Genomic DNA, 18,946 nt, shown 5'->3' with positions numbered 1-18,946 from the left:
TTAAAAAAAAAAACAAAACACATGAATTCACTGCACTTTTGCATCCTTCCCCTTTGGTAGACAGTAGAAGTGGATAAAATTATGTTTCTCAGCTAATGCAGGACTTTGTCCAACACAGTATTTCCTGGTAAAATTTTGCACTTCTATTAATGTTTCAAACTGTCATAAAAAATGATGTTTTCCTGATTCTAAGCCTACATTTCTGCTCCCTTTCTTTGAATTTTTCTGCTTAGTGTGCTTGTTCCTCTACATTGTTGGTATTAAAATGTTGGTGTATTTTAAGAATACTCACCTACTGTGAGTGAAAAAGGTGAGGTGTCTCACCTCCTCTTGATACTTACATGAAGCTGTATATGTTAGCTGGTTTTTTGCAGACCAGTTGGTTTATGCAGCCTTCTGTTTATTTTTGTTCTATTTCTCTAACATCCTTCCAACTATTGTCAAGTGGTGTGTAGATGTTAAGATACTATTCCAGTTGTAATCACATGTGAGATTTTAGAGAACTGCTGTTAAAGAAAATGCACTTCCTTGCTTGGAAACTGTGTTAGGTTTCTGTAGCTGGCACAAAATTTCTTTTATATTTGTGGCTAGTGTTCTGTTGGAAGTATGGATTGTAACTCTTTCTGTAACAACTTTTCCTGCTATTTGCATGCATACTGAGATAATTGTTCTATATTATCTTATCACAGTGATATTACATACTGCTTTTATTTCCCAATGTTTTCTTGCTATGTTTTCTTGCCTTGTGTTGCTATACAGAAGCCCACACACCTAGGCTTTCCATGTACTATTTCTTTTTTTTTTTTTACCAGTGATTATATTTGCCTGTAGTTTTATGACATTTCTATGTTACAGTAGTGTGTTAGCTGTTCATATGTTTCAGAAGGAAGGAAACAATTCTCTAATACTTGTATCTTACTGGCAACTCTGAACATTTCTTCTCCTTTCTACTGTATGTCTTTCAAATCAGAGAATGAAAATTGCTGCTATGTGTTTTTCTCCAGTTGCTCTGTTTGCTCAAGGTTATTTTGCTCTGTGGAAGGCAAGTTGAAGCACTCACCTTTGTAAACCTCTAGAGTGGCCTATGGGATGCAGTGCCACAAAACAGTATGAAGTATGCTTAACTCAATCATGGGAGTAGTTGCTCTGAACACAATAAACTGATCGGATGCCAAATTTGGCTATAAAGTTGTGCTAGTCTTTTTGATTGTGTACTTATTTAGGTAGGATAAATTATCTGTGTGCATGTATATTATATATATTAACTAAGTCTAATTTATTCGTAGGAGTTGTGTATGAGATTTGTTTTGGTTATTTTTTAAATTTAAAATCTAAAATGCCTGCAAAGTTAGTATTTCTGTTAGTGGTGTAATGAGCTCAGACACAGTTTGAATCTACAGCATACAAAGAATATACTTCTTTCATTCAATTAACAGTGGTGTGATGGGCAGACTAATTATCTGATCTGTCATATCTAACTTTTCGATGCATAGGAATGCACTGATGGAAACTGATGGAACTTCAGAAGTTGTGACAATAATACAGGTGTTTACACAGCTCTTCCTTCAGGCTTATCAGAATGACAACAAACAGGTTAGTCAAGATCTCTTTTTAGTGTTTTTTTCCAGTGACAAAGGCAAAATTTTGCAAGAGAAAAACCCAATTCTACTCTTAAGAGAGGTGACTGAATATATTGAGGTAAATAATAGCATCCCTCTGTAGCTGCATAGATATGCCAAAGTTCAGTTCAAACATCTTCACCTGCGCATAAAATGATAGCATGAAATTAGTATGTAAGAGCAGTTTACCTAACTTAACCCTCAAGTACCTTGGCCTAAAGTGCTTTTCCGTGGCTCAGTTCCCCTGATGCTGAGGTTTCTGCCTGCAGAGTGAACATGAACATTCATCTTTGACAAAAAGGAGGAAAAATGCTAGATGAATTTTTCTTTTGCAGTAGCAAGGTCTCTGACAATAAATGAAGCAGAGATAACAACCCCATTCTTAGTCCCTTAAATAATTATAAGTACGATATTAAATAGTCATATTTGTCTGTTCAGAAGGTAAAAGACACAAGGTAATACATACTGGGACACAGAATACATACTGGTTTCAGTCTCTGGTCCTCAACAGTGGTCTTTCTGAAATTTTCCTTGGTCTAAATTTTCAGATTTCACAGCTTAGTCTTTCTTCTTCTGCACAGATTTTTGTACAGGTCTTACTGAACTGAATTAAGTAGAATCAGTTTTGTGCTAATTTAAACAAAAGCAAGATCAGTTTCTTACCTTAAAATTTTGAAATACAGATCTGAAAAATCTTATTTTACTTATAGGTTGCAAACTTGACTTCAGATTCCCAGATCACATGGTCACATCCTGACCATCTTGTTTGTTTTTTGAAATCAAATTCATATGATGCAAGTTTGGGAAGACCTTGTCATTTAAAACCTCCCACTTTAAACTTAAGGAAGTTTTCAGTTCCTTTGATTTTTTGCATCTTTTTGAGGGAGATGGTAATTAAGAGAGTGCTGGGATTTCTTGAAACTTGTGGCATACTGGCTTTTAATTAGCAATGTGATAGAATCTGTCTTCTAGCTTCAGGCAGCTGTCTTGCTTAATACATTAGCTCTGTGCATGATAATCTTGTGCCACCCTGACTGCATGGCAACAGCACACTGTGTAGCCCCAGGTTGGGATCAGTGGGTGAGAATGAAAGTAAAGATTCAACACCCATCAGACACCCAAGAGCTAATCCTGCTGTGCAGGTGATACGTTTTCTTCAAGGTGAAAGTCCTTCGCTGGCATTGCTAGCTAGCAGCTAGCATGGACTGCAGCCCATTTTTCTAAAGTGGTTTTAAATATTGAGTTTCCTTTATTTAACTTGTATACTGTTTAAGTCATGGAGTTCTGATTAAGGTGTTATCTTCAGTGATAGAATTAAAAGTCCCTTGTCTCACAGTTTATGAATCAACTGTAATTTTAGTTAACAGTTAGCTTGCAAAAAGGCAGGTACAGATAGCTTCCTAAACTTTAAGTCAGTCATATCCCTTTTGTTCCCTTTGGTCATACCAAAAGATCCCTTTGGTCCCTTTGATGATTTCCTTTAGTCATGATTACATATATTCAAAAGGTATCTGTCTTTGTGGTATGTGTTTGCCCTTGACAGGACATAATGTGCTCCAGTAGCATTTAGCAGAAGAATGGTAAAACATTAATGACAGAAGATGAAGTTGGTTCTACTGGTCACTGAGACCTTCAGAATTTATAGATAGTTAACTGTGGTTGTCTTGGTTACTACTAACTGTATCAAGGGGCTACTTTTTCATGGGAATTTTTGGTGCCAGTTAATTGGCTACATGCATACTTTACTATAGGGATTATTGTTTTTTCCACTTAGCCTAAGTCCTCTCAACAAAAAGACTTCAGAGTCTTACTACACCAGTGAAATATAGACTGTCTAAGAAGAGTGTATATATTCATGTGCTGTAATTTCACTTAACTGTTGTTGACAGAACAAAGAAAAAAGGTAATACAGAGAATGTGTCTTTTTGTTTGTTTATAAGATGCATGCATATATATGCCAGTAGAAAATAGTTGTTAAATACAGTCTTCATTGGATTTACAGCTGTATCACATTTTATAGGTTTCATATTCCCAGTCTGTGCTTCAAGAGATGATTTGTTAGCTAAATGCCTTCTTATTCCTAAAAAAGAAGACAGAAGAGTTCTAAGATTAATGGTATGGAGATTCAGAGATGTAAAGGAGAAAATCATAGATTGCTTGAGAATTGGAAGGGACCTCTGGAACGTCATCTTGTCTAACTCCTCAGCTCCAAATCATAGCTACTTAGAGCCAATTGTCCAGGACTATGTCCATGTGGGACTCTACAACTCTTCTGGGCAAACTGTGGTAGCGGTTGGCCACTTCACAATAAAAAAAAGGAGAAAAGATAAATTACAGACGTGTTTTCTGATATACAGACAGAACCTCCTGTGCTTGAGTTTGTTTCATTACCTTTGATCCTGTCATTGTGCACCACTGCGAAAACCCTAGTTCTCCTGTTTTGCACCCTCCTTTTAGGTCTTTATATACATTGGTAAGATCCCTCTTGAGCCTTCTCTTCTTCAGGCTCTCTCAGCACTTCCTCATAGAAGTTCTCTGGTCTTTCATGATCCTTGTGGCTCTTTATTTAACTGGACATTAACTGGGCATAGAACTTCAGGTTACGCTGCTGGAATGGCTGCTTACAGTGCTGAAGGGTGGGGAAGGAGCACCTCCCTGGTCCTGCTGGCAATCCTTTGCCTAATGCAGCTCAAGATTCCACTCGCTGGTCTGTTGCAGGGCACACTGCTGACTCACACTCACCTTGGTGTCCACTGGGTCCCCAGGTCATTCTCTGCAAACTGCTTTCCAGTTGGGTGTCTGCCAGCATGTACCTGGAGTTATTCCTGCCTGAGTGCAGGACTTTATACTTTCTCCTTGTTGACATTTATTTGGCTTCTGTCAGCCCACTTCTCCAGCCTGTCAAGGTCCCTCTGGATGGCAGCACAACCCTTTCATGTATCAGCCACTCCTCCCAGTTTTGTGTCATCACCAAACTTGCCAAGGGAAGTCGTTGCTCCTTCATCTAGTTCATTAATGAAAATGTTAAATAAGACTGGGCCCAGTGCTGACCCTGCTGTGCCCTGGTAGTTACTGGACTCCAGCTAGATTTTGTGCAGTGATCACTATGTGAGCCTGGCTGGCTTTCTGTCTGTCTCAAGGGGGGCACTTGCGCTTGCACCTGAGTGCTCTGTGTTGAACGTGCCTGTAGTACGTGTTTTCAGAATGAACAGAGGTGTGCTGCTGCTAGTCTCAGTTACACAAGCAGTGTTCACAGTATACCAGTCACACATTCTCAATAAAGTCTGTTGTTTCTGACTGCCCTACCTGCTGCTGGATCAGGTCCTAAGAATTTCAGGTTTTGAACAGATGGCAATAATCTACACAATGCCCTCAGATTCTGTAGATGTTATTACTTCTTAGTTTAATATAATCTGTGAATCTGTTTACACTGGAAAATGAAATTAAACTAGTGTCTCTTTTAAGCACTGCATATTAAGAGTGAAAGCTTACGTGATTACAGGGAAAAAAACTGAGACTAGTAATGTAATTTTCTTCATGCTCTGAATTTTTTTTATGTATATACTTTTAAAATCTATAAATAATTACTTTTTATAAGCAAGCATTTCCGATATATCCCCCTTTTTAATGCCAAATCCTAAAATTAACTAAAGAGTTAATTTTCTGTTTTCTTGCTTCACTCTGTATTGTTAATTACTGCCTTAGATGAGATTATTCACAGTTGGTTTGTTTTGAAAACTGACCAGTAACCTCTTAAAATAATGATTTTGTGTCTTAGCATAAATTTCCACTGAAGGCTTACTTCCCATACCATCACCAGCCTCTTGTTAGAGGTTTAGTCAGACGTCCTTTTGGTAAGTTTTTTTCATAAAGTATTTGTCGCATTATGAATCTGCATGGTCTGTATATGTCTTAAAATAACTTTTAAAGGGATAGAGATAACTTTTTGCAATTTCCTGTATAGGGTGTGTTTGATTTAGCAATTTTCATAATATTTTTTAATGCATTTTTCTGCAGGAACATCTGGTTCTTATGTAACAAAACTACCAATGTAACTTTAAAGAAAACTAAATCAGAAGTGAATAACAAAGAAAGAATGCATAATTATGTAGGATTGAAGCCATGTTACAGAGATTGTAAAAATACTGCAATCTTCTTTCCATAATTGTCATTATGGAAAAAGTCACATGTATTTCACAAGAAACAGGCTTTCTGTTTCTCTCTGAGGCTTGAATTCTGTCTGATATTTTAGATTGCAAACCCAACTTTTTTTTATGTTTCCTATTCATACATATCACGAAACCACTGTTCAATTTGGTATGATTTTTTTATGGACAATAATTAAAGCTCCGTACAAGAGCCTCTAAAAGTGCTACTGCACTGATTATATATTAATATTGCGGTAGCAAAGGAACATCAGCCTCATTTCAATATATCTAGCTGTACTTCCTTCCATGGCTTTATCAATGAATTGTTGTATGAAACACAGTAATATTGTTTAAAATTGGGAAATTTTAAAATGAAATTTTAAATGCTCCATGATAACTTAATCAATTTGGAGAAATCTTACAGCTACCTTAATGCTTCAGTATTACATTCTAGTGGACAGGCTATGATTTTAAGTATTTTGTTTTCATCCTTCATCCTCAGAACTCCCAACTACATATTGGTCTCAACATGTGAAACACATTTCACATATGCTCAAAGCATTAGTAGAAGATACAAACACTAGGTAAGCAGTATAAGATCTTCAAACTTTTTGTCATTTGCATGTTAGTTTGTGAAAGGTCACATCATTTGAACTCTTTAGTGGCTGTGTTTCATAATTTTCTTATTATTCTCTATGTTGGGCTTTATTTAAGAATAGGACTTGGATTACTTTCTGAACCTGAGCTTTATGACATCTATCTATCTGGTCAATAAGCCTCTGAGGTAACAAAATCTTGTCATTCCTTCCAATAAATGCCTAGCTGCATAATGGAAATGTTTACTTGTGTGTTCTCCCATTTCTCCCTCAAAACTTTTAACCCTGCTTCATGAAGGAGCTTGGCTTTCTGCAGGCTTGTACAAATGCCCAAACTGCAAACTTCCTTATTTTCATGAATATGAATGCCAGACTGCTGTATCATTTTTGTTGTGTTAATCTTTGGGCTGTCACTCCATGTTTCTGACCTGCTGCCCTTGGGGTTTGTTTGTCTACTTGAATTATGCTTTGGTAGGGGATGTTCTGGGAATTTTCTATATGAAAATAATGAAAAAGCATACATCTTTATCTGCTGCTGCCTTGTAATTCTTTCTTATAAGGAGTGTGATGAGACCTGACTTGTATAGCGCTTGGATACAAGTTTACTTAGGTCTGCTCTGAGAGTTAGCTGTCCAAAGAATGTCGAACAGCTTTTAAATTCAAAAAAACCAAATTAATTTTGATTTTAAACTTGAAATATATCCAAAGAAACACAGAACACCAAGGCCAGGCAGACTTGTGAAACAAGATCCTAGAATCGCAGAATCACCTAGGCTGGAAAAAACCTTTGAGATCATCAAGTCCAACCTATGACCTAACACCATGCTGTCAACACCAAATGCCATATCCAGTCTTTTTTAAACATCTCCAAGGGACAGTGACTCCACCACCTCCCTGGGCAGCCCATTCCAATGTCTGATTACTCTTTCTGTGAAGAATTTTTTCCTAATGTCCGACCTAAACCTTCACTGGTGCAGCTTAAGACTGTCATCTTGTCTGTGCACTGGTGCTTGTGAGAAGACACCGACCCCCAGCTGGCCGCAACCTCCTTTCTGGTTATTGTGGAGAGCAGTGAGGCCTCCCCTGAACCCCCTCCAGGCTAAACAACCCCAGCTCCCTCAGCTGCCCCTCGCAGGGTATGGTTCACCCTTCACCAAGTTGGTTTCCCTTGTCTGCACTGACTCCAGCATCTCACTATCCTTCCTAAATTGAGAGAAGGACTGGACACAGCACTCAAGGTGTGGCCTGACCAGTGCCCACTACAGGGGGACAGTCACTGCCTTGGTCCAATTGCTGATACAGGACAGGATGCCATTGGCCTTCTTGGCCACCTGGGCTCACTGCTGGCTAGTGTTCAGTCTGCCTTTAATCAGTACCCCCAGGTCCCTTCCTGCTTTGCTGCTGTCCAGCCACTCTGTCCCAGTTTTCCCCTGGGTACTGGAACAAAGATACTTGCAACCATGCTTGGTTTCAGTTAACTCGCGGGGGCCTTTTTTTTTTTGTTGCTGAGTGGCAGAAAAAAGCTTTTTGTTGTTCTCTCTGAGGCCAGGCTGTCTGGTGGTAGCGTCTCACTTTCTGTGTAAGCTGCAGCTCAGTGTTCGCCTGTTAATCCCTGAAGTGTGTCAAACCTTTCTGTCCTTGGAGTGTGACCCATGGCTGATTCTGATTCCTTAAAGCAACACATAACTTGAGCTTAAAACAAATAAATAAAACAAATACCATCCATCATAATGCATTACAGTAATATAACCATGTCTGTTCTCCTTTTGTTGCCCAGGCCTTTCTTGGTTTATATATAGTCTTTTTGAACAGTATTCCTTCCTCCTTTATTTTAAACAATACACTAGTTTGAACAGTATTGTACTTGCCAGAATACACTCCTACTTCCTTTAGAATTCCTACAACAATTATGTTTTCTACCAAACCCCTCCCAGTTAGAAAGAAAGTTGACCTAACATGTTATAAATACTAATATCCTTGAAGAAACTGTATTCAGTTTTTTTTTTTATTGCTTTATTCCTGATTCCATATTCTTTCGACTTAATAAAATTGACAGAGGAGAAACAAATACTGTTACACAGCATATCCTGTTGGTTCTCAGGGCTTTCTTTTTATATACACTGGTTTTCAGAAGTTTTCTTTTATATGTGAATCTTATAGCAAACTGCTTTCTGTGTCCTCCTAATCAACACATTGCTTCTGTGCTGAGATTTATTATTGTATGTAGTACTCTCAGTGAGCAGTGAGTGTTACATGACGTTTTAAACTAGAAATCAGTGGATCAGTTGATGAACTTGTGGACATTTTGTGGGGGAAAGTCCCAAAAATAGTGAAGTGCAACTTTTTGCAATGACAGTGGAGCATAGGTGCCGCTACAGAGTGGGCAGAAACAGCAGTGGGGATGGAAGTGGAGGGTACATGACTCCAGAGGCTCTGGAGAACAAGCTCTCTAATGGTAGAAAGTCTTCAAGATAATGGTAACATCAACTCCTGGAATTTCTAAGGTCTTCTTGTAGTTTCCTTGCAAAGGTGGCACAGCAGCTTTTGGAGGCCTCAGGAATAAAACATAAGAAAACCATCTAATTCTTTAAAGTTTTGCCAAATTTATTAGAAATAATTGTTCCTAGTTCTTAATCTAGCCATCCTTCTGTTTGTCTTTCCATGCTTAGTTTAACTTTTTGCTTCTGAGACACCTACCATTAGTTTACATCTCTTTTCTTTAATCTTCTCTGACTTTAGAGGAATACACATGAGAAAGTGCAGAGATGAATGGTCATCCTTTCTTATAGCAATAATCCTTTTGTAAACACCTTCAAAATTTTCATTTAAGAAAACATGAATTTTAACAGCTAGGAGATATATTTTAAAATATACTTTGAAACTTTATATTTAGTCCCTCTAAATGTAATTCCTTGTTAATTACCAAAAAAGATGCACTTCATGAATTACCAAAAAGCAGAAAATAACCCTGGAAGGCAACAGAGAGAAAGTGAAAGGCAACAGTATGTTAAGAGTGTGATATGATTTTAAAGTTTTGGAAATCCTGGAGCTGAAGCCTATAAACAGTAGGGATGAATTTTATTATGTATGTATGTCACAGTTTATTAGAAGCTGCTGTTAAGGGTAGTCTGTTGTACTGTCAAAGCTAATCTGTAAGAACACTGGGTGTGTCTCATTTGATTGTGATTTCAGATAATACACTAAGTAGTACATGACTGTATGATTAGTAGGTAAGGTATTCTTTGTTGAATATTTTAAATATTTTTTCTTAAATTAACTGTCAGCATCCTTTAGAAAGGATGCTGACAGTTAATTTAAGAAAAAATATATTTAAATATTTATAAAATAATAATATAAAATAAGATATAAAATAATTTAATTTAAGGCAATTAAAATATTAAATAATGATAAATACCTAATTTTATCTGCATTGTTTTCCAGTTCTCTCACTGACCTCTTTGAAATCTGGTTTTTGGTTGCTTGTTTTGGAGAATGGCTGGATATTGCAGCAGAACAATTACTGAAGGCTGCTGTAGAACCGGATCCTGTGCTGTGGCTGCTGGCATTTTACTACTGTCCTAAGAATGAAAATCAACAAAGGACTCAAACAATGGTGTGTAATGTAGTGATAGTAAGTGGTAATAACCAGTCAATAGTCTGATTGTATCTTATTGCTGTAAAACAAATAGTGCACATCAGAAAAATTAAATATATTGACTTTACAAAGTCTCTGGGAATTGTGTCGCATTGGCAAATTTGAAAATTGGGAATTTTTTCTGGTTTTTGACATTTAGAAAACCTTTTTCCTCCTTTTTAAGTATATGATATAGATTAGCACTGTCTTGGCTTTCCTTTTTGGGTGTTTTCAATCCTAAATAAAAATACCCTAGTGATAGTATTTTTAAAATCAGTGTGGCAGAATTCAGCATGCCTGTGTTAGGGCATCTTCTGAGAAGGAAACAAGAGAAATCACAGCAGCTGAAACTGTGAAGATACTTATTCAAGTACAGTCTGGAATCCTAACCTTGCCCCGCTGCTCTGATTTCTCTCCAGTTTGTGGCGTGTGATGCAGTGACAAATCGGTGATAATGGCGTGTGCCGGGCTGCTCTGGGAGGAGCAGTGCTCGGACCTTACCCGCTGTGCTGCGCACAGAGGGCTCTGCGCCTGCCTCTGCAAGCAGATACCCCAAAGCCTTTAATTCAAACCTGTTGTGCAAATCTGAGCTAGCCCAAGCAACTGGATCTACGAAGGCCCAATTCAAAAGGCTACAACTTCTGTCTAGTTTTCCTTAATTTGAAAATGGATTCTGATGGATTTAAAAATGCAGCTCAGTACACCACAGTAGTAAAAATAATGCTTTAAATTTACATCTAATGCTCCACGTACAGCAGTGCATTATGCAATATTTTATTTCCTTTCCTTCCCCTTTTGCTGATGGCACTACAAATACAAAATCGCATCCCAATCACCTAAAATTTTCTTTTTTTTTCACTTAAATTTCTCATAGTCTAGGAGAAGGGATGGGATGAGCTGGCTGGGAAGGCAAGGGACAGGTTGGCTGAGCAGAGTTAGGCTAGAGCTAGGGTGAAGTAAAGAAATCAGGCTTGTTTTTAGAATGTAGTTTTGGGAAAGTAGGCAATATATGAGCAATAAACAAGAGTGCTTGAAACTATTGCACTATAGCTGCAGATCAATGTATTGTTCTAACTCCACAGAGTGAAATCACTTTGTCCCATACATGAAATAATCTCCCTGTGTGTCCCCTATTCCATTTTGTTATTCAGTCATAACATAAGACAGACTTTATAAACAAAAAAGCTTTTCTGCTGACAGCCCACGCAGTGACTCATCTTTTCCCAGAGGTCTGATATTTCAGATCATTATCATTCTTTTCTTAGGTATTTGAACTGAGCCTTTTTTTTTTCTTTTTTTTTTTTTTTTTCCACACAGGTCAGGCTACTTCAGAAGGATTCCCACACTTCATGCAAAGCTTCTGCCTTTAGTTAGGTGCTTGGGGTTTTTTTAAAATTTGTCCTTTGGCAGATTAGCTCTCTGCTCTTTTAAATGAAGCGGTTTCCACCTCAAACCCAGCACCTTTCACTAGCTAAGGATTAGCATGCCATGGGAACTTCTGGGAGATGTCAGTCTTTTCATTCAGCATTTTTTTTGTGTAGTGTACTTTTAATTCAGCATGATTTTTGTGTGGAAAGGTTTGCACTTAGGATTTTGTCTTCCTGCTCTGTACTTTAGGGAGCACGTTTATATTAGCCAGAATGTAATACAAAGTGTTTAAATTATTTAAAGAAGAAAAAGGCTCTTTTTGCTGTTCACTAGAGTTTATTCATATGTGCAGGACTAAAAATTCTGCTCCTCAATATTTATTCCTTTGTTGCACTCCTTTCATACCTTTTGGGTCTGAAACATTGAAGGAGCAAAACTTGGAGTTTGGCTCTAAGAATGAGATTTCTGGGGTACATGAGCTCTTGGAGCAGGACCAGCTACTCTCCATCTGCAGTCTCTGGCTCATATGATGCACAGAGGAATAAAGAATCGTGAGGAATTCGTTACCTTTTTGTAGATCCTGGTATCATTTGTGCCTCACATGTAGTTGTGGACTTCATGCAAGAATAGCAGCTTTTTCAGACTATATTATGTGAAATTGTTGAAAGGGTAGGTCATTGTCAGAGAAATGTCTGAAAATAATTGTCCCTGTGAATGTCCTTGAGAAACAGGTGTTCTTTTCCTTTAGGCCAGCAGTGGTGTATTTTTCTGTTGCTCCAGCTGATACTCATTTGCATTCCATCTGCAAGTTTTTCAAGTTAATTTTTAATACAGTGAACAGAATTATTGTTAGGATTTTTTACAGTAGTTGCTCATAGTTCTCTTTCTAGAGGTGCCAAAATCTTCTGTTTCCTACCCCAAGCAGAAGTTAGGTTTTATTGTCTAGGTCACAACATAAAAACATAAGTTGTGAACAACACAGGAAGAAATTAAATTGTGCATTCTTACCAGAACATTTTATCAGCCAAGGTCAGACTGCATGGGGATCTAATTGATTTACAGCAGCTATACTGAAACGAGCCCTTGAGGAGCCTTTGTTCTTTTTCCCACAATGTAAAAATCAGACCATGTTCTTCTGAGGGACTTTCTTCATTTCCTTATATTATCAAAAAAGGTAAAATCCTGGCTTGATTCCCTGTCTGCTTAATTTGTAAGACCAAAGGAAAAAAAAAAGTCCATTTTGTCCACCTTTGTGTCTGTGAATCAGTGTAAAAAAAATGTGTTACAGCCCTTCCTTTCCTGGTTTTCCTGCTGTTTAAATTCAAACTTTTTTCATGTTTGAGTTGTTTCTCCAAGGATTCAGTTTTTGTTTAGTGAATAAATCCAAAGTAAAATGCCATAGATTTGACCTTTACTCTTCTCTGATCCTGCACCCTTTGAAATTATTTCCTACAGGTAGAAGTTCAAGCAGTCTACAATCATCTAATGATGCTGTTCAGCTGCACAGACCTTTCTCTCAAAGACCTGGAGACTGCTGTACACAGGGTAACAGGTATACAGCAGTGTTGTAACCAGCAATTCACAACACATCTTCTGACCAGCTTCTTGCTCTTTTCACCTGGTGGACATAAGATTGCCCAGGAATGTATTTACCATGTAAGTGTTTATTCCTTTCTTTTTCAGGTTAACTTAAATACATACTTACTTTACTATTTTTTATTTAAGTTTCTACCTCTTAATAAAGAAAACACAGATAATTAAAGGAGACTGTGGCTACAACAGCTATATCTGACCTGCTACATATCTATTTCAGCTACAGTTGAAATGTTTTCCATACTGACAGGGTTACTGTCATCACTGTGCAGATGCAGAAAGAGGTGAACTAATAACTTGCAGTTAAGGGACACCTACAGTTCATTTACAATGCTATAGATAGCATGTGCAAACATTTTGATTTTTCCAAAAAAAATCAATCCCTAAATTATCCAGCTACTGCAGACATGATGGAGCTCTCTTCTCGCTGTTTTCCATTGGGTGGAACAGCTGGTTACTAGGTCTTAGCATTGATGTGGCAGAAGCTTGGTTGGCAAAGCCAGTGAAGAAAACAGTGTGGTAATTAAGAGAGAAGGAGAAAATGAAGAGCTAAGATAGCGTCTCTTAAGGTGTAAAAAAAGATGAAGAGGAGTATAAGGCTGGAAGCTTGCCACAGTATCTTCCTGTTGGTGATGACAGCCTTCAGGTGTATTGGTGCAAACTATAAAATGTGTTTGTGTAACTTAAGATAAACAGTGCTATGTCAGTGTAGGATTAGAAAGCCATTCCTTACTATCAAACCAGGTTCTTGTAAGAAGTGCATGCCCCCCATGCAAGCAGGTCTAGGGTCAGTGTGTAGTTTTAATACTTTGAAAAGTTTTTCCATTCAGCAGCATTGTGGTCTTATGTATAGACCTTTATAGGGTGTATGGCATGTGTAAGGCATCTGACTTTCTGACACAGCTGGCTGACTGAAAAGACATAACATTTTTCTCTTTAAGAAGGGCTAAGGTATTTCTCACATCCTAGGGTGCAAGTTCACAAATTATCTATTTTTTTCTCAGCATAAGAATGTAATGATAAAGTTTGAGGGATGGTATGTATTTTTACAGACTGCTGTTTCTAGTTTCTCTTCATTAAGAGAGTGCAGCTGTTGAGCTGTGATGCTGTAATGTACCAGCCTGCTACTTTAAGTCCCTCCAGGAGGACCAAAGGCAATGTTCTGCTTCTTTATAGATAGCAATATTACTAAATTTCAAAACTCTAAATATTGCCCAGTGCAGAGTGGTCATGAACTGTTGTAGGCCAGTTTGTTGGTTTATCAGTCTGATTGATTTTGACTGTATCTGTATAATCACTAATGTGTAGCTAGGCTCTCCATGTGAATTGAAAGGGACTAAAGACAATATATGAAAGGCAGAATGGTATGGAACTGATTTGGGATGCATGGTTGTGGTTCCTTTTAGCACAGTAAACTCTGGGTTTAACACAGACAATGAGAAGTCAAGTCCCTTCCAATCTGCAAAAATTGCAACTTAGAGTCTTTTCCTGTTTTTTGTCATCTTTTGGGGGTGGTATTTATTTTCTTTTGAAAGCTTTACAGAATTTAATTTTCCCCAAATACACACATAACCTTCATGTGCTTTTAGTTATTTTCTATGGCAATGACTTACAAATGGTTATACTGTCCATTTGTATTTCCTTTAAGAACTTTCTGGACTCTTGATTTGTTTCACTTAAATTTGAGACAACAACAGAAATCTGAAACTTGTTTGGCTGCACTGGGGTGTATGAAAAGAGATACCTCAGGCAGAAGCTGGTTCTCACATATTCAGTGGTGAGGAAAAAATCTGGTTTTCTTGCAAGTATTTTGAAGAATTCTTAGTATGTAGCAACATAATTGCCAAATATAACTTTTTGTGTTTCCTTTCAGATTGCTGAGATAACTGATACAAGGAAAGAAGTTTATAACCTTCTTATCCGTACTGCTTACAGATTTAACCATAGTGGAGAAGAAAACCAAAGGACTGTGAAGCTGTTGAATGAACTTCTTCAAAAACTTACATTGAAAGTTTAGAATTTAAATGTGATCTATTTATCAAACCAACAAATCAGGTCCTTATCCAGGTGTCATATTTCCATTAACATCTAGCACTGCAGTTTACCAAGGGCAGAAATATACCTATATAAGCTATAGCTGCCAATTTATATTCCCTCATCTATATTGAAAAATAATCCGTTGTTTGGAATTGTTAATCTTTTGAAACGTAGTAATAAATATTAAAGATGGTTGAAAATTTTGTTCTGAGTACCTTCTGTAACAAGAGACGTATATCATTAGTTTGCTCATCTCCTTGTTTATCTGGTTGATGATCAGTTTTTCTCCCAAATTACTCATGGGGTCTTTTAAGTAATATCCAATTGCTTGATTGGTAAGTTGTTACTAAAATGTTTTGTTCTGTGCTTCTGCTTTTATGAGACTAATGATGATCTCAAGTGATTCATAGTGTTCTCAGCAAATCAGTGAGTGATATTTCCTGAACTCTTTCCTTCTTTTTGAAAATGTTTCCAAAATGAAACTCTTCCCAGATTTGCTAAATGTGGGGGTTTTTCAATACTGCAACTTTCACAGAACAGTGTTCTCCTCTAAGTACTAGACCAATAGCTGGTCTTTGTCAAAAGATACTGCAGGCATAAAATTGCTTGCAGTACAGCCCACTTAACAGTGTGCCATGACTGATGCTATTGTTTATTCATTTAAGAAATATGGGGCTTTTATTCAGACCAAAGAGAGCAAGGAAAACAGAGACATAGAGAAATCTACCAGTTCAAAGGGACAGATTTCTTATAAAGGTTGCAACTCATTGCCTTCATTTTTGTGTTCAGCAGTAATTTCCTTACTTCTTTGTTTAGGTTTTTTGTGTCCTACAAGGAGAATAGACAGGTGGCAATGGCTTATGTTTTTTACCCTTAGGAAGGTGTGTTTCCCTAGAATTTTAGTGAAACTGTCTCTAGCTTAACTAGAAAAATAAGCATGGAGAATAGTAGTGACAGAGCATCCTAACTTTCCTCAGTAGTTTGTTCTCCTGTATAACTTATCTGTAATGCCAGTGCCTGTGCTATGCTACTCAAAGGTGTTACTTGGAATTCTATTCTTGCATATAAAATCCAAGAGAAGTATCAAATGTAGTATTTGTTTTTGAACAAGGGGAAAGAAAAACAGTGTACTTAGTGTCCTTTGGCTGTAAGAAGTGGAAAGATATTTTCTGTTATGCTGTTAACTGATTTCTTACAATTTTGTTCCCAGTGAGTCATATTATGGAAGTGACATGCCCTCTAAGTCAGTTTGCTAGTGAAAAAATAGCAAACACGTAATGTACGTCTGCAAAGAAAAGGGTTTTTTCCTCTTTTTTGATTAAAAAATATTTTAAAATGAAAATTCAGAAAGAAATATGTAGCAGCTTTTCTGTTGTTAAATAGCCACACGTATCTAAAAATAAAATCAAACAACCCAGTTTTCTGTTCCCTGAATACCATAACTGAAAAGCATGGAATTAAACTAAATGATTTTTTGGTCACAAACTCAGAGATATTTGTCTAGTGGAAACAGATGTGCAATGCTCTATTTAGAATGATAAGCAACTAAAATTTTAAAGAAAAGAAGATGATTTTTTTTGTTTGTTTGTTTTGGGTGGTTTTGTTTGTTTGTTTGTTTGTTTGGTTTTTTGTTTGTTTTTGTTGTTGTTGTTGTTGTTTAATGTCTAATCTGGTTGTTGCATGTGAGACTCTTTGGTTATGTTTTCTCCATATTGTGCCTATATGTCATTTTAAATATGTAGAAGAAAGATAAGCAAAGAACTGCAATATCTAATTCTTGCAAATTAATTAGGTGAATGATGTAGGTATTATATTTAGATGTATATGGCAGTTTTTAGACTGGTGTTTTTAAGTATCTTTTCTTTGTCAGTGTTTTTATTTTTCCATTGACAAAATGCCTGAAAATTCTTCTAACTTCATTTAACAAAATCAATATGCTGGTAAATAAGGATAAATAGAATCAAGCAGGAAGGAAATGTACAATGAAGGTAGTAAAAACCCAGTATTAGTAGTGACGTGATACATTCTTGTTTTCTTGTGTTTGGCTTCGCAAGAGAAATGGAATGATTTAAATACTAAGGAGGGTTTGCCAGTTTCAGGAGGCTCTAAGAAACCTAACTGATTCTGTCTGTAACTTAAAAAAGATACATCTGTGCTGGCATTCTTTTTGCTCTTTATAGCATAGTGGTTATAAATAGTTGCTATTTCTTTTTCCTTATTCTTTCACTGTGCTTGAATTATGATCTAACTTCGATATAAGCTGTGATTTTGTGGGATGTTGAAGCTACTTTTGTTAGTTTGCCAGTGGAAGGCTACAGAGCAATTTGGTAGATCTGAGTAATGGAAGATTTCTCATACAGTGGCTTCTGCATTATCCATCCAATGTGCATCTTTTCCTCTGTAATTGCTGCTTTCTGGAAATGTTCTTAGGGGCCTTCAAGGCTGTACTTCTTTGCTGAAACAGCCAGCAAGTCCTGAAATCAGACTTTAAGTAGATTGTTCCTGTGCGTTCTATCTGCAGCACACACCCTGGTTCTGGACAGTACATAGAGAACTTTTCAAAACTGTTCTGCTTCAAGGCATTTTTTGAATAAGAATACAGACAGTAAATTTTACTTCTTTGTTGATTGTGCTCCTTTCCAGTCTAAGACTGCTAAGTTAGAGCTTTTTGAATTCTGCAAGCTTTGCAGCATGGTGCTGGTTGGTTTCTGTGGATTTTCTTCAGGCAGAAAAAAAGGTCATTTCTGTGGCTTTTATTTAATCAAGATCTCAGTACAGTACCTATACAAAGCAGAATGTCTTTTTTTTTTTTCATGTGTTGTCAGATACTGCAATTTATCTGACCAACAGTAACATTTATTGTTTTACTTCTGGCATTTGTGATTAAGTTTCTGTACTCTCAGCATTGTAAGTGTCAAGAGGTGTTAATAAACAGTCAGTTAATATTTGTTTCAGTGAGGTGAAAACTGTGATATATGTTTGGCTTGGCAGGGATACAATTAAAAAATTCTGAAGCATTAACATTATAGAAGTATAGGGTAAAATATCTAGCACAAATTACTTGCAGTTACTAAAGAAAATACTGTTAAATCAGATTTACACCGTTTCATTGCTGTGTTATCTAATGTCAGAATAAAGTACCTAATGTTCTATGTGAATGAATAATGCCATACTCCATTAAAATGCAGTTTTCTACTAGACCCAGGTTTGAAAAGTCAAAACCTGGAATGTTACAGGAGTCCTCCACAAGCACACAGAGCATGTGTTTGAATTTTTTATGTTTTCCTGATAGTCTGCAATGGCTTTCTTAAGCAACCAGCATGTTTTTTTGGGCAACACCAGTAGTTAAAGCACTGTAGCTGACTGCTCTGATGCTAGAGGCATCCTGCTAGCACTTCATTCATTGCAGTGCTCAGATGTGGGCTGCTTAAATCCACTTCTCTGGCAAGTTTTCCTTACTTGTGATACAAGTTTTTCTTAAATGCTTGCCTGGATTTAAAAGATATGTTCATGGTAGACATTCCATTTGCTGCCCTAGTAGAGAGAAGCTTATTCTGGGAATTTGCTGTTAGGTGGTCTGTTCACTAGTGAATGCCACGGAGGCGTTTCCCTTGCTTGCGCTGGCCATCTTCCTTTAAGCAGCTGTCTGGCTGCTGGGAAGGAATAAACCTCACAAGATCCTTCTCATGGCTTGAGTGTGCTCACTGTTGTCTGAGCTGCCAGGAGCCAGCAAGGGATAAGTATTGGACTGCTGTCAGCCACTGAAACAAAAATTTGACATGTCAGCTGGCTCTAGCTGAGTTGTAGTGATGCAGCCCATTAGGCAAGGGTGGTGCTTTAGTTTGCATTCTGTATTCTTGCATGTGTGTGAAGGGAGGGAGTGACAAAAAAGATAAAACCCAACATGTCTGAAACTCAGCTGTAGAAATTTAGCTGTGAATTTTATATTCA

General features: G+C 37.2%; 1 protein-coding gene across 1 annotated transcript in view; it reads left to right on the top strand.

Moving 5' to 3' along the window:
- The window catches only part of FANCC (FA complementation group C), a 77,130-nt gene extending 61,967 nt beyond the window's left edge, over window positions 1-15,163 (top strand). The window contains exons 10-15 of the mRNA XM_041399464.1: window positions 1,494-1,593; window positions 5,398-5,473; window positions 6,270-6,351; window positions 9,805-9,976; window positions 12,821-13,021; window positions 14,832-15,163. Of these exons, the coding sequence (XP_041255398.1) occupies window positions 1,494-1,593; window positions 5,398-5,473; window positions 6,270-6,351; window positions 9,805-9,976; window positions 12,821-13,021; window positions 14,832-14,975 (775 nt within the window). The 3' untranslated portion in view covers window positions 14,976-15,163. The remainder of the gene's footprint in view (window positions 1-1,493; window positions 1,594-5,397; window positions 5,474-6,269; window positions 6,352-9,804; window positions 9,977-12,820; window positions 13,022-14,831) is intronic.
- The last annotated feature ends 3,783 nt before the right edge of the window (window positions 15,164-18,946 follow it).

This window comes from Onychostruthus taczanowskii, unplaced genomic scaffold, assembly GCF_017590055.1.
Source record: "Onychostruthus taczanowskii isolate IOZ18803 unplaced genomic scaffold, ASM1759005v1 scaffold160, whole genome shotgun sequence".
Taxonomy (NCBI): Eukaryota; Metazoa; Chordata; class Aves; order Passeriformes; family Passeridae; genus Onychostruthus; species Onychostruthus taczanowskii.
This window is presented reverse-complemented; position numbering and strand designations above follow the sequence as displayed.